This window comes from Eurytemora carolleeae, unplaced genomic scaffold (genome assembly GCF_000591075.1).
Source record: "Eurytemora carolleeae unplaced genomic scaffold, Eaff_2.0 scaffold583, whole genome shotgun sequence".
NCBI classification, from domain to species: domain Eukaryota; kingdom Metazoa; phylum Arthropoda; class Copepoda; order Calanoida; family Temoridae; genus Eurytemora; species Eurytemora carolleeae.
Window position 1 is genome coordinate 163,472 of NW_019396719.1, and position 16,447 is coordinate 179,918.

The 16,447-nt window shown below is 33.2% G+C and overlaps 1 protein-coding gene across 1 annotated transcript in view; it reads left to right on the forward strand.

Annotated features, from left to right (window-relative positions):
• The window catches only part of LOC111707754 (retinal-specific ATP-binding cassette transporter), a gene marked incomplete at its 3' end in the record, with an annotated part of 57,626 nt that overhangs the window by 13,084 nt on the left and 28,095 nt on the right, over nucleotides 1-16,447 (forward strand). Inside the window, 12 exon segments of the mRNA XM_023480896.1 lie at nucleotides 4,878-4,989; nucleotides 6,980-7,082; nucleotides 7,709-7,787; nucleotides 7,966-8,057; nucleotides 8,416-8,574; nucleotides 8,771-8,897; nucleotides 9,870-9,998; nucleotides 10,614-10,778; nucleotides 13,102-13,248; nucleotides 13,396-13,536; nucleotides 15,132-15,281; nucleotides 15,449-15,630. Of these exon segments, the coding sequence (XP_023336664.1) occupies nucleotides 4,878-4,989; nucleotides 6,980-7,082; nucleotides 7,709-7,787; nucleotides 7,966-8,057; nucleotides 8,416-8,574; nucleotides 8,771-8,897; nucleotides 9,870-9,998; nucleotides 10,614-10,778; nucleotides 13,102-13,248; nucleotides 13,396-13,536; nucleotides 15,132-15,281; nucleotides 15,449-15,630 (1,586 nt within the window).

A 16,447-nucleotide genomic window follows, 5' to 3' on the forward strand; every position in this document is an offset into this window, starting at 1 on the left:
TTTTTGTGAATACTCATGGGTGGCAGGGGAGTGTTATAGGCTAAGAAATATTTAGAAATTTTTTTTTTCATTTTTTTTTATTCCACGGCAACGCCGGGTCCTTCAGCTACCACAATATATAATACAATGCGTCATAAATCATGAGATTACCATAATTAATATTATTTTGAAAAAAAATTAATTTTTTAAATTTCTTAAATCAAAACCTGAACATAAGCAATGATGGAGTGAGTTATATCTTCTGTCAGATCTTCTTTATCCTAGATAGATAGATAGATAGATAGATAGATAGATAGATAGATAGATAGATAGATCGATAGATAGATCGATAGATAGATAGATAGATAGATAGATAGATAGATAGATAGATAGATAGATAGATAGATAGATAGATAGATATATAGATAGATAGAAATAACTATTTATCTAAATAACTATCTATCTAGATAACATTCTATCTCTATAACTATTTATCTAAATAACTATCTATCAACATAATTTTCTATCTAGATAACTATCTATATATCTGTCTAATATTAAGACTATATTAACTCCTGTGCAGTGTGCACATGGTGTGTCTGATTTCAACCAAAGGTTCTCACAAACTATATTTTGGCTGCGCGGCACTGGGAATTTCGAAATTGGCGCGCGTGTGCATTACTAAACAATATAAAATATAAATAAAATTAAAATAATACAGATAAAGTTGAAATCAGTCCCACACATATTTGGATCTTTGGCCATTGAGAGAGGAATTGAGTCTTTGCCACAAACTCAAATGTTCGAATCCATATTTCTTTCCAACCTGATGGTTCAAACTTGAATTATTGGATTCAATATATATCATATATTATGAACTGCGACATGGGTTGCAAATATATATGGAGTTTTAATTTAATGATGCTGATGAATAAGTCTAAATAAAACATGACAGCTGGCGAAAGAATTGATTACTCTCCTCAAATTCTAATTTTTTAATGCTTTAAATAATTCAGCCTGATGTCTTGGAACATTTATATTTCTAGAATCGAGATCAAATTGTCAAAATTTGAAATATCTAAGGTTTTTAAATAGGAACTATATTTAATGAATAGGGATCACGGTGGACTAAGCCAGTGGGGTCGGTCAAATAGGCCTAGTAAAAAGTCTGAACGCGCCATGGGAGTTGTCATAGTTAGCCCTCCGACGGGACTACGACAAGAAAATTGACCCCTGTCGTATGTTAGTCTGGTTAGGGCGATGTACTGTACCATATAATCCGGTCAGTACACGCTGTTATCTGGCAGGCCGGTACAAACTGGGCAGGTCCTGTTCGAATTCAAATTTACTATGGCCCAGAGTGGGATAAGGAGTTTGACTCGAGCCGGTGCACTTAGTGTTTCAACTACGTCTATGGGTTTCAACTACGTCTATGGATTTAAACTACGTCAATGGGGTTCAACTACGTCTATGGGTTTCAACTACGTCTATGGATTTCAACTACGTCAATGGGGTTCAACTATACGTCTATGGGTTTCAACTACGTCTATGGGTTTCAACTACGTCTATGGATTTCAACTACGTCAATGGGGTTCAACTACGTCTATGGGTTTCAATTCTACGTCTATGGGTTTCAACTACGTCTATGGGTTTCAACTACGTCTATGGGGTTCAACTACGTCTATGGGGTTCAACTACGTCTATGGGGTTCAACTACGTCTAACTTAACTTATCTCATCAGATCTGTCCCAGGTTTCAAAGATGTAAAGATTAGAAAATTAGAGTCTGAGGCGAGTGTAAAGATTTTGTTTTGTAAATTCCTTCCTTTCTCTGGTCTTCCGAGTTGAGTGGAGTACTGATATAAACCTACGTACACTACACATACCTGGGGTTCCGAGATTCTTAGATAGATAGATAGATAGATAGATAGATAGATAGATAGATAGATAGATAGATAGATAGATAGATAGATAGATAGATAGATAGATAGATAGATAGATAGATAGATAGATAGATAGATAGATAGATAGATAGATATTAGAAAGCTGGGAGAAAGCTTATAAAGTTCAATGATGTGCCCTTTTCACAAAATAAATCGATGATGTATAAATATCTAAACATTTCAAATCTAATTATTGAAATTATTCTTGGGAGAAATTAAATATTTTGTAAAAAATATTTTTTCTGAAAACCGTAAACACAAGAGTACACTTTTGTGGTACGACATAATGTTTTGAATAACAAAGTTACTTTTAACTGTTTAACTCTTGTCGTAGCCTCTCTGAGCACAATAATAAAATTGGACATAATCGATAACTTTTCCAAAAGGCGTTGTTTCAACTGACTCTCCATATATTTAGTGGCATGGTTCGATTCACAATGTTGCCCTTACAACCGCAATTGCATCTGTAATCCGATACAAATCCATAGTTTCTGAATAAGAAATGCCCAAGTCACCTTTGACAGAAACCACAATTGAAAAATATAAAGGAATAGAGTTTTTGTCAAAAACTTAAGCTTTCGAATTCCAATATCTCAGTGACCTGATGTTGTTAACCTTTTATATTTCAAACAGAATTCATAGTTTGAAATATCTAAGGTCTCCGACATTTGGTTCAGAAAATATAAGGATTAGAAAATCAGAGTTTGTGACAAAGACTCAATTCCTTTTTAAATATTTTAGAGATATTGACAAAAACGATTTATCAAAACGATTCGAAAATCTGTTTTCGTATTTCGTTTTGAGAAATCGTTTAGTTAATTTCGTTAATCACAGAAGAAAAAATTCATAATGCAATTAAAGCAAACTTATCGAAGAAACAATTTTGCAATTTAATTAGAAATAGTAACTTGCATTTTAACTTTTAACCTCAAAACGTTGCCTATCACTATAGTATTCTTACATAAATTCTTGCATATAACTGTTTAATACAGTTGATTACAGAGGAAAATGGTTTTTAGAAAATTGTTTGTGCTGGCTTGGAGACATTTTATAATTAGAAGGAAGAAAATTTATATTTATTTTATATTTACAACAATTTTCGAAGATTTCCTTCTTTTTTGTGAAGTTCTAAAGCAATGTAAACTGTTAAAACAAATAAATACAAAAAATTTACTTTTCTTAGGCGATGTTTTATTTCCACAGCAGTTGATATATTTCTTCCTTGCCTGTTAATATGTATAGTGGTTCTAATAGGAAATTTTTACAATTACATTAAAAATTAGTGAATAAATTAAAAATCTAATGGATTTTTTTTAAGCAAACAACATTAATGGTGGAGGGGGGGGGGGTTACATAAAAATTAATAAATATATATAGTCTTATTTAAAACCTATGATTTTAATCAATACAATAAAAAAGTATCTTTGTTCTGTTGAGTTATTATATTTATAGCTATAGAGGGAAATTCCATGGCTCGTTTTATAATAATTTTTTATTTATTTATGTATTAAGTATCTTATTGGGCGTTTCGAGTCCATCTTTCATTTCAATTTTCCTTTCAGCATTTTCTCTTCGATAAAACAAAACAAAAAATTAAGGGGATTTACAATTTATTTTCGTGGATTTTGAAAATTTTACGAAAATAATAAAATTTGGAGACAGCTTTTTTAATTGTTAGCATATCCATAAACCTTCCCTGGGGTCATGTGAGGTCCCGTACAAAATTTGGGCCCAATTGGTTCAGCCGTGTTGACGTTTATCGATCAAAAACAAACACCCAAACAGACAGAGAAAGAATATATACATATATAAATATAGATTATTGTAAATCTCCCATTAGCTCAAGGAGGAAGCCTAGAGGACAGATTATCAAAACCAACTTTATTTGAAACCGAGTCTCCAGCTGAATTATTCTGCAGGATTGTGATACCAATCTTAGATTCGTAATCTTTGAACGGACCATACACTTTTTTTCTGGATCAATTTTGATTTGAGTCATCAAATTTTCCTTTCATTATTAGATATACCTTTTGTTTTAATAACCCCCCCTTCACCAATCCTTTTACTATCTCTGAAAAACACTGGGCTTTCATAAACCGGTTTTATAGACGAACATACAAGAACCATCAGCTGTTGTTCTATCCAGCTGAGCCCCTCTTCTCCACCATGATGAATAAAGTTGAACAGAGTTTGAACAACTTCTTTGCACTCTGTAACATCAACAGATTCATACAAAATTCTTTAAGTAAGAAGATTTAAGAAGATAATAATTAAGATTAAGAATGAACATATTGATAACTTGCTCAAGTGCCCGGCGTTGCCCGTGTATTTTAATAACACTTTTAAAAAAAACATTTTGATTTTTGAAAAATAACAAATTTAAGCCACTTTGGTCAAGTTGTTTGGCCAGCTATAGCAACATTTATATATTTTTAATTATATGAGTGAAGAGCTTTATTGTATAGAGAAAAGAAGGAAGATTAGTTTTTCTGATTTGTTGATTTATATATTTTGTATTTTTTTTTATATATTTTACTTTATAACTCTGCGACTAGGACTGGCTAGGGGACTGGGCGCTGTGGTCAGAAGTATGACTAGCAGCTGTTAAACCACATGTAGCTAGTAGGTCAGAAGTCTGACTAGCAGCTGTTAAACCACGTGCAGCTAGTAGGTCAGAAGTATAACTAGCAGCTGTTAAACCACGTGTAGCTAGTAGGTCAGAAGTGTAGTATCAGAATTTGGCATAGGTCAGAAGTACGGTATAGCATAAGATACACCAGAAAATAGATAGATAGATAGATCTCCATTGATTTGATTCACAGTAGACACCAAGCCTTCTGAGATCCCTGATTGAATTAGCCACTACCAGACAGTTGACTCAAGGGTGTAGGGCTTCAGGCTTCCACAAGTTCATAGGGTTAAATAGTTAACATTTATTCGAATTGATCTTTTTCAGCTGTTCGGCCTGTAAGTAGCATAGATGAAATTGAGACGGTAACAGCTGCCTCATCAGTCACTGGAGACTCTGACACTCCTATCATCTATGGCGGAATCATCTTTGAGTCTGGGTAAGTCTTTGATGTAGAAATATGTTTTATGATGAACAGATGTGTTTATCCACATTTTCAACTACTTTTAAACTACAAAAAAGGGTTAGATACATTTAATTAAAGGGACTGTTAAACTTAATAAAAGGGGATATATTTTAAAGCCTAGAAATTCTATTGGTGGATTGTGACCAATAATTTTTCTATCTGATGTCCGTGTCTCAAGAAATTAAATAATACCCTGTCCAAGAAATACAAAAATTCTAATATCAGTGATCTGGTCTATGAAACCAGATACTGCACTGCCATTGGTGGAAAATCTGGTCACATGATACAGACAAAACAAGATTAAAATTAATTATATCTATGAAAAATGAATAAGTATTATATTCAAGTTATAACGGGAGTGTGCCTAAAATTTCTAGGGAACTTTGGGTTATTGTAATTTTCAGATTTGTTCTGTACTTGCTGAATTTTATCTGTTTAGACTTTAATTTAAATACCATATCACATATTTTAAAGCCTTTGTATAACTCGGACACAGTTTTAAATCAATTTCTTGAAACAGGTACATCAGAAGAACTATTGTCAGGATCAAATCCTCAAATTTCTAGGCTTTAGCCTATATATCCCCTTTCATTTGACCTTTTAGAGTCTCTGCATTGATTTGCTACACATGTAAAGCACCAACAGTGATCAAGTAAAGATTACTTCTGAGCCCGAAACTTAAGACAGAGTATAGTAATGAAACCCAGTATTCGAAACTAGGGTTTCCATTCGCAAAACTTTTGTGCAATTTTTGCGGAACGAAACGCAAAATTTTTCTTTCTTTGCGCATCAGTTTTGCGCGAAAAAAACAACAATTTGCACCATCATTCGTAAAAGTCATTTCATGCAAAATTGCCCTATTCCGCTTTTGAGAAACTCAAGTTTTGCGCAATTCCGCAATTTCGTAAAAATCAAACGGTTGGTGACGGTGTGTGTTTCTTAGAAATCAATTCTGGAAAAATCTTGTTTTGGAATGTCTTCCTATTGGTCACTCTTACATAATTGACCAATGACAGTTAAGAAGAGTTCAAATCTCACAATTTTCTCGACAATTTTAGTTTTGGACATGCATATTTCCTAAAAGTGGATTCTTCAGGCATTGGTTACTTTCTTGCATTATTTTAAATGAGATTAAACAGATTTAAGAAATTTGATTAAAAAAATTTTAGAATATAATTCATACTTGATTAGGCAAAGCTTTTAAGGGTCACTTGAAATTATTTAATAGGATTAAAATATTGCCAAGTTTTACACTCTCTAATTTCTATTTTATTAATTTTGGTCCCTTAATTTAAACTTTTTGTACTGGAAGTAACCAATTGAGTGTAGTATAATCGTTATTATACTTGTATGTTAATATTTTTTTTATGTATGGAATAAATCTTCAGTTGTTTAATTCTAAGCTTAGAATATCAATTTTTGACAATTTGCCTTAAAAGTTACATTTTGCGCAAAAAAATTGCGTAAATTGCGCAAAAAAAATTGCGCAAAACTAAAATTTCGTTTCATGCGCAACTTTCGCAAAAAATATTTCCAGTTTTGCGCAAATTGCGCAAAAAAATAGCGCAAAACCGCGCAAAACTCATTGCGCTTCATGCGCAAAAATAGCGCAAAAGTTCGCAAAAAAAAATTTGCGCGAAAATAGCGCAAATTTTGCGCAAAAGATTTAGCCATTTCGTGGAAACCCTATAATCGAAACCCGATTTCATGAATGGGTTTATGTAGTTTTGTAAATACCAATATTGTTCTTAAGACATATTATTTCATGTGGTTTCTTTAAATTTTCTTTTCGTTTTCTGATTTCTGAAATTGAAATAAGCACAAATGTATAGACCCCAAAAAGGAAACTTGGGAGTTTTGTTCAACAATATTCTTAAATTTCCGGCTCTTGGCTCTTGCACGTTTGTACACAATTTTGTTTTCTAAACTACCAGCTAAAGACGTTTAGAGATTGAATATTCAGACCTGACGATACCAACCTGAAATACACAATAAGGCTAGCACAGGAGTTCACCCAACAAAGAACAGATTTATTGTACTATCCTTATACATCAGATGGACCTCAGGTAAAGGAATTTCATTGAGGCCAAATTTTAAGAATTTGAGCTGCTGCTAAAATTTGAGATGCAGCTCAAACATGGTTGGTTTCACTTGACACTGTATTTAATGTTTTGAGATTTGAGCCAGCGCTCAACTGGAACCGGTTTTTGGCGGTTCAGCGATGTGGTTTAAATTCTTTAAATTCAGCCTCTGGGAACTTTTGAGCTGGAACCCCATAATCCCAAGCCATTGATTGTGATATCCACAATCCACAGTGGGCAAATTTTAACTTTTGAGCTTTGATTTTGGACAATCCCAATTTCTCTGTTCTCTCATTGGTTTAATGCAAAATTTGGCTTCTGATTGGCTGTTTGTTTCCCCACTGACCCTCACTCTAATGAGATATAGAATAAAAGATCAAACTTATCTGCAGATTAACATAAGATTGAGATCAAGCAGTTGCCGAATTTAAAGAATTTGAGCGGCGGTTTAAATTTAAGCATCGGTTTAAATATGGTTGGTTCCACTTAAAATTGTATCAAATGTTTCAAGATTTAAGCCGGCGCTGAATTTAAACCGGGTTTTGGCGGATTTAAACCGCGGCTCAAATTCTTTAAATTCCATCTCAGGTTAAATTAAATATTTTATTTAGGCACAAAATGGAGATCAATATAATTTCCAAAGCTCTCTTCAGGCAATTATTGATCTATCTTTCATGGAGATTAAAACAGGTTAAAAGATCATTTAGAAGAAAATTAATAATTTAAAATCTTTTTAATATGCATAATGTACAATTTAAAATTATGGATGAAAAAGATACTCAGTGTAATGTAAACAAAAGAATTTACAACTAAAAAAATTCAACTAGATTTGGGACTTTTTTTCTTTAGCCTGCCATTTCTTATTTAGGAGAAAAGCTTCTGTTTAGCAGTGATCTTAGGGATAAAAATCCTCTCCAGATAATCTTAAGTATTACGGAAGAGCTTCAAAACATAAAAGTGGTTAGTTATTAGACAATATATCAATTAATATATAATGATAAATTGATAAGGGTTATATTTATAAATTGATAATGGTTAGCTTAATTAATCTAAAATAACATCAAATAGCAACAAACAATCAATTAATCTGTAGAAGTCAGGGCTCAGCCTGTGTCAAAAATATCTCTAAATACTTTCATCAATGTACTAATTGGTTGTAAATCAAGAAATGCAATCTTTCCATGCAGGGTTACTAAAAATTACTACCTTATTTCTGGTAATTTGAGCTATAAATTTGCGAAATTTCTAAAAAAAAATAACCTTTGTTTAAGAAATGCGATGTTTGACTGGAAATCTTACTAAAAAATTGATTTATTAGTTGACTGGCCTACAGCAGATGGCCTACCCTGCATATGTGAAAAATGATTTGGCTCTCATCCTCAACTTTATGCTACCACTCTTCCTTATTCTCTCCTTTGCATTTATTGTGCCTCCAGTTCTGAAAAGAATTGTTTACGAAAAGGAAACTGGAGTCAAGGTACATGATTCAAACCAACATTATTATTAAATATTCCGCTTAATTCCGCATAATTCCACGCAATTCCTCTCAATGTCATGGATTTCAATACAATGAAATTCTGACTGGGAACCCTAGCTTCAATGAGTAAATATTTCTATGGCAGTTTTCTTTCCTGAGAAAATAACCATAATTCCTACCTTAATTACTACTGTAGGAGTTAATGAAGATGATGGGTCTGCCCAGCTGGTTACATTGGATAGCTTGGTATATTAACAGTGCCATGACATCAGCCATATCCATACTCATCATAGTTGCTCTTGTCTCTGTGTCTTTTAAAGAAGGTATGGTGTCAACATCAAAAATTAAAAACTGACTGACATTTAGTGATGACAATATTAATATTTTGATAGACTGGGGCCGAGTTTTATAAATAAGAGGGGTTTCTGAACTATTACGGATTAAGATCTTCATGAATCAGTAATTCAATAATTTAACCCTATCCCTGCTGGGGTACTTGAAAACCAAGATATGCTGGGGGGGGGGGTCAAGTTGACCCCCCCCTCTAAATCCCATGTTTTATGTCCAAATATGACAAATGATACATCATTAGAAAGCTCTTGTGCTCTACTTTTAGAATCTGCAAAAAAATTTGAAAATTTGCAAAAATTGAATTTTTTATCGCAAAATCCAGTTATATAGTAAAAATGTTTGCAAAAAAAATTAGTCCAAAAAAGAAAAATTATACATTTTTGAAAAACCCTTGACCATTTCAAATATGCAAAAACTTTTGCAAAATTTTAAATAACCTGATTTTTAATCCAGAAAAACTAAAAATGTTCAAATTTTCTTTGACAGGTTGTTTGCAAAAAAAATTGCAATTTTTTTCGCAAAACTTGTGTAATCCGTTTCCTTATGTCATAGGCTTTCCAAAAAGCTAAATTTTATCAAAATCTGACAAGTGAAAGTGGGTCAAAACAAAGATTTAGTTTGTTACAGGCAAAAGCAGTCATTCAGGCAGTGTGCCTGAGGACTCAGGCAGTTAGTATTAAAGCCCGGTTTTAGGCCTAAAGGGAGGGCTTTGGGTATGTAAGAAAAGTCAGAAAATTTCAACAGCCTCAGACCAATACTTTTTGAGTTATGTAGAAAACTACAGGGGGGGTCAAATTGACCCCCCCCCCCAGCAGGAATAGGGTTAACTGGCAATAGTTCAGTAACTTAGCTCAAATTCATTAAATTCGGTTCCTTGTTAGAACTTAAGTTTAACTTTTGATCTTTTGTTTGTGATTAACCTTAAGAATATATTTATTTGAAAGGTACCGGACCTGTTTTGGAATTCTCCAACCCTGTGTGCACATTTTTCTTCTTGTTCTTCTATGCCTCTGCATTAGTAACTCAACTCTTTGCTCTCTCTACGCTCTTCAACCGACCAAATTTGGCCTTAGGTGATTCAGAACTTCAATTAGATTTTACAAAAAGTGGAAATGAGATTGATTGATAGTTAAAGCCATAAACACCTAACGTTACTTATTTAAGACCAAACCTCATATATTGGATGGCATTTACATCTGGTGTTAGGAACTTTACCTAAGGCAATTTCCCAAGGGCTACCTCCAAAGTGACAATTTCCCAAGCGGCAACTTCACAAAGTTTAGGTTAGGCCTTTCAAGGTGCCGCAGGCTGCAATGGAGGCTGAGCGCTGCGGCTAGGATGGGCTAGGGTTGGAGCGCTGCGGCAATTACAGACTTGGGAAGTTGCTGCTTGGGAAATTCCACATTTAGGAAGTTGCCACATGGGGAAATTACCCTTGAGAAGTTGCCGCTTGGGAAAAAGGTTTGGGATAAGACCTACCATCTTAATATCTAATGAAAGGTTCTTGGTATTTTTGTTCCTCTTGGGTAAGGCATAGAAAATTTATGACTTTCATCGTTAGCAGTAAGTTGGCCAGGCCTACTATTAAGATATGCTTGCATTGCGTTCTAAAGCAAATTATTGCACAGTCTGAAGAGAAAAGGGCACTTTTAAAGCCGTCGTATATAGGGTGATGTCAATTTTTCCAGGCCTTGGAGTTCTGTTCCATGTGTTGACCTACTTCATTCCCAGTAACCTGATTAATCAGACCGATGATGGATATCTCAGTATACCCATGGAGTCCAAGATGCTGATGGGCCTTCTTCCTAATATCAACCTCGTCTGGGGGGTTAAGGTTTTGATTGAGCTAGAAGGTAAATTTTATTCTAATTATATTTAAACTACGCTGATAGCCAGAAAAATCTAGAATAGGAAGTCGACTTTTAGACTCAAGTTATGACTTTAAATAGTCCAATGAACATGGGGTACAGAAAATATGTATAGTGTAGACAGACCCAGGTCACCTAAGTGACTTAAGTTACTAGTAAAGCCATTTGCTTTATAACATCAAATTCACTTCAATATTTCTTTAATATCGTCTTCTATTCTACAGTTTTCTAGTTATCAGTGAAGGAATTGCAAATTTTAAATAAATTAAAACCTAATTATATTACATAAACTTTACTAAAATTATTCAAAAGAACGATTGTTGCAAAAAGGGGAATGTCTGATTGACAAAAGTACTCTTTAAAAAAGATCAGTAACATTGAAGATATCGTTGTTATTCTAGCTTGAAAAGTTTTCAATTCTCACAATTTTCTTTCAATATTTCTGATGCGAAAGGATATTTTCAATCGAAAATATTCATTTATGTAGTCTTGACTTAATCAGGTAATTGCACATGCCTTCAAGTGCATTACTATAAATAGAGAGTCATGTCTTAAAGTGTCCTTAATCTCTTTTCTTTTGTGAGGAGCTCAAGTTCTGTTTCATTTTTATAATTGTATTTATTCTGCAGCCTCTACAGTTCTAAGTGGGTAGAATTATGAATATATGTAGTCATGTTCAGTATGCACTTCACATAGAATTATCTACAACAAAGTGTATGCTGTCTGTATGCTGTCTGTATGCTGTCTGTATCCTGTCTGTATCCTGTCTGTATCCTGTCTGTATCCTGTCTGTATCCTGTCTGTATCCTGTCTGTATCCTGTTTGTATCCTGTCTGTATCCTGTCTGTATCCTGTTTGTATCCTGTCTGTATCCTGTCTGTATCCTGTTTGTATCCTGTCTGTATCCTGTCTGTATCCTGTCTGTATCCTATCTTTATCCTGTCTGTATCCTGTCTGTATCCTGTCTGTATCCTATCTGTATCATCCTGTCTGTATCCTGTCTGTATCCTGTCTGTATCAGGAAATGTAATTTCTTAGTTGAAAGCTGTCAAAATAAGAGTAAGAGATCTTATATGCTTAAATATTTAAAATATTTAGACTAATAATTAAATAAAAAAAATATAAATAATAATAAATGGGTTCTAAAGGTAAGACTCACTGAACTTTGAGTGACATGCACTTTTAGTAATTGTTTCTCAATGATTATAGTGCACTGTAGGAAACATCAGATGCATTTCCACTTTTTTTTTTAGAAATTTCAACAACCTTGCAACATTGATTCTGCAGAGATACCTTTAATGCAGAAATCAAACATTTATCCTCAATTTAAAGTGTCCACATTGGATAGTGAGATCTATAGATTGAAATCAACGACCTCTGGTTAATTATAATTTAAATCGTTTGAAATAATTGGAATAATATTTTATCATTCTCACATTAGGGTTTCCAACGAACGAAAACTTTCGCGAAAAAATGCGAAAATTTTCGTTTGCAAACTTTTGGCGAAATTTTTTTTTTCACGAAAATGAATTAAGCGAGCAAATGCGAAAAGCTAATTCCGCTTTTTTTACTGCAGCAGTAACTGCACAAAAAATCTTGTGGAATTCTCTGCTTTCAGTGCTCAGCATTAGAAGTTTTATTATTACATTTAATTAATAACTTCTTTTCCGTATTTTTTTTTTGCAAATTTTTGGCATATTTTGGGAAATTTTCGCATTTATTTTTTTGCGGAAGTTTTTTTTTCGCGAAACACAATAAAGCAAAAATTTTCGCATTTTTCTCTAGTGAACGAAATGCGAAAAAATGCGAAATTTATGCGAAACGATTTACCTTTTTCACAAGTAGATAGAAATCAAATGTCTTTATTGCAATGTAAAATAAACCTGGGACCAGATTTAATGAATAACAAGAACTAGCTGAATCAGGCAGAGATAGTTTAGCCACTTCTCTAGTGCTCCGATTTAAGCTGAAAAGAAGTAAATAATCATTGTCTATGCCTTGTTCTGCTTTTAATCTTAATTTATTAAAACTCAGATTTAAATATGATGTGTTTTTAGAATAATAAATGTCTCTAAATCAAACACCAATTCTTATTTGTTCGAAATTTTGTATTTGGTTACATAAGAAACTAGCTGAAGTGCCTGGCGTTGCCCGTGAAATTTAGAAAACATCTGAAAACAATAAATTTCATTTTAAAATGTCAGCCAATGATATGAAATCATTGCTTATCAAAAGTGCGAAATTGTTGTTGAAGTATGCTGTTTCTTATACTGTTGTTATACTTTAAAATGAGCTTTGATGTTGTCAGGTCGTGGTGTTGGAGTTCAATGGGATACTCTCTTTGTAAGAACTAATCCTAGTGACCCTCTCTGTATGGGCTGGGTATGGGGTATGTTCATTATTGATATGGCTGTCTATGCTTTATTGATTTGGTATCTCGACAACATCAGACCAGGAACCGAATTTAATAAATTTGAACTGCGTACCCCCACCGGTTCAAATCATTCTTAATATTTTACTTTGAATTGGTGGTTCAAATTTGAACCAGCGAGGAAGTAGGTGGTTAAGCGATGAAGCTCAAATTCATTAAATTCGGTCCCAGGAAACTATGGAGTTGCCCAGCCCTGGTATTTTCCATTCCTACCATCAACATGGATCTCAAGTACTCCGTCCACAATAGTTCCTGATGATTTAGAGGCTAAGGATCTGTCAATGTTTGAAGCAGAACCTAATGTAGAGGCAGGTAAATGATCAAAAAGGGTTGATCAGTGAATAGTGATTGCACAACTTCTGCACAAAAATAAAAATATATATATTTAACAAAAAAATCCCTTATTTAAATGCCCACCACGCCTAGTCTGTTTTATCACTTGTAAATACCTTTTGGAATATCATGCACATAGTCACTGAAATCTAAAAACTCTTTTTTTTGAGTTTAGGATGCTTTCCCGCATTTTCGCAAAAACTTTTTTTCATATCTTTTGTCTATAATATAAAGAGTGTCACTCATGTCCATTAACAATTAAATTATTTTGTCACTTTTTATCTGAAAAAGCTATTTTCCTTCATATTCTCTGCACCATAAATCCGCAAGTCTATTCAAAATAAATCAATTTTTCATCTTTCATAAGACATGAATTTAAAGAGTTATACAATTGTAAATTTAACATGTCACTAAAGATTGAAATCTTTAAATAACGTTTACAGTCCCTTTAATCACCTACCATACAACTTCATAATGACCTCCGGAGGTTAATCACTAACAGTTAAACATTTACCAAACATCAAAAACCTAGAACTGGTCACCAAATCCAGCATCTTTTTAGAAGTTTTAGATTCTGACTTTTAAAGGTCAATCAATCCTTTTTAGGTATTGATGTTCATTGTTAACGCTATAAAATCAAAAATGTTGAAAAGTTTGCTTTGGATAGAATAGAATATGAACACCAACAACTGAACATGGACATTTTAATTGGTTATATATGCTGACCTCCGGAGATCTGTCTATTCTGAAGGTCTGAGAATTTTAGTATCAACAATGGCAACAAACAACTCACGTTTAAAGTATTACTTAGAAAACATTAATTTTATTTGGCATTTTTAGAGGTTAAATGTTAGAGTTTAGACAGTGTTAAGACCTGCTCTTGATTTAAGTTTTTGTTTACAACATAAAGATTTTTCTTAAAAAGCTTAAGTATTTGGTCTAGGTTGTGTCAATTTCCCTATTTAAGGGTTCTTGGAGGTCAATGGCCTCGAAAGACTGCATGCAGGCAAAATTTCAGCCTCAAGGGCAAAACGCAACCTGAGCAAATTCTGTATCAAAAAGTGTAAACCAAATATAGACATATATACTTGGTACATGCAAACTACAACCTGTCCCCTTCTTTCTATCAACCCGTGGTCCTTGGTCAGATAAGAATGACTAACAACATGATATAAAAATTTTTTAATTAATTCGGTATTTTGTGTGTAAAAAATGATAGGAGGAAATAGTTTTGACATTTAAACATCGTTTTATGTAGACAAAATATATGAAAAAAAATGTTGGGGGATTTTTGAAATTTTTAGGGCAAATGAAAGCCACAAAACTCAAAAAAAATAGTTTTTGATTGCGGTTACTATGTGCAAGATACTTCACAAGGTATTTACTAGTGATAAAACTTTACTCTATGGATGGGATAATTATTGAAACTAAATCTTGACTGAGGCTATATATGTGCCACCAAAAAAGCGATTTTGTTGAATTAAAGTGATTTGTTTTTCAAATATAAATAACTTTGAGTGGCTTGTTTGGCAGCCACTCAATGTGACAAATGATATATATGTTTTATAATTTAGGAATAAGAGTTCGTGGATTAAGAAAGGAGTTTCCAAAGTTTCGAGGAGACGGTGTTCTAGCAGTTGATCAGGTCTCGTTCTCAGCTTACCATGGAGAGATAACAACACTTCTTGGACACAATGGGGCTGGAAAGACAACAACTATGTCAGGTAATGATATAGTATAAGGGAAATACAACAACTATGTCAGGTAATGATATAGTATAAGGGAAAAGAGAAGTTGCATTAGACAACATATCCTTTTAAAAAACTAAAAAAATTATTTTGTTTGATGAAGAAAAATTTTCCTAAAATTTTCTTTATTTGGTTTTTGTTAGTTCTTACTGGGCTGTATTCTCCAACTGCGGGCCGAGCCACCATCAACGGATTTGATATCTCTACCAACATGAGTCAAGTCAGGGAAAGCCTCGGCCTCTGTCCTCAACACAATATGCTCTTCGAGGATCTCACTGTTAGGGAACATTTTGTATTCTTTGGTATGCTCAAAGGACTTTCCAAGGTAGGTTAAGAAAGGTTGAAAGTACCATATTCTTTGAAATAACTAAATATTTAAAGTACATGCTGATCAGAAATTCTTATAGATATTTTGTTAAGATAACTTATTTTAACAATCCTATAAATTTCCTTTTCACATGAGAGGGTAAACATTTTTGTCTGTGATTACAAGACTTAGTCAGCTATACTTAAATGCATAATACCTCACTGCTGCTAAGAATGAACAACTTGTTTTAAATTTCCAATTCAGAACCAATATATTGTACCGGGGCTTCCGGATCTATTTATCTATCTGTATATTGAAATCTTATAATCCCATGAGAGATCCACATGTAAATTAGGGTCTAAGACTAACCGTAATTTTTTTCTTACATTGAAACAAGTGTGCCCCAAAATAGAAGTTTGTCCACTGTAAATTGAAGTTACATGACTAAACTAAACAATATCCTAATCAAACCTTATACCCTGAGTTACAGGGTGCTCCACGAAACATGACAGTAGCTTTCTGACTTGAAGATAGTCTTTGATCTTTAAAAAATTGCGGCATTTTAATTGTAAACCTAATTTTAGCAGTACAATTCTACAGTTCATAATCACAAAATAGTTTTAGTCCTGGTATTTCCAAAATGTGGTCTGCCTTGCTTGTGCTTTCAATATTACTGGAGATTTTTGTTCAAATTTCGACAACTTCAATCGTATTTTATTAATTGAAATCTTAACAAACATCTTAACATCTTCAATAATATTGACAACAAAAAAAAGCATTTATCATATTTTAGAAATATCTAAGAAGACCTTATAGTTGTCTTCTGCTGTAAAGT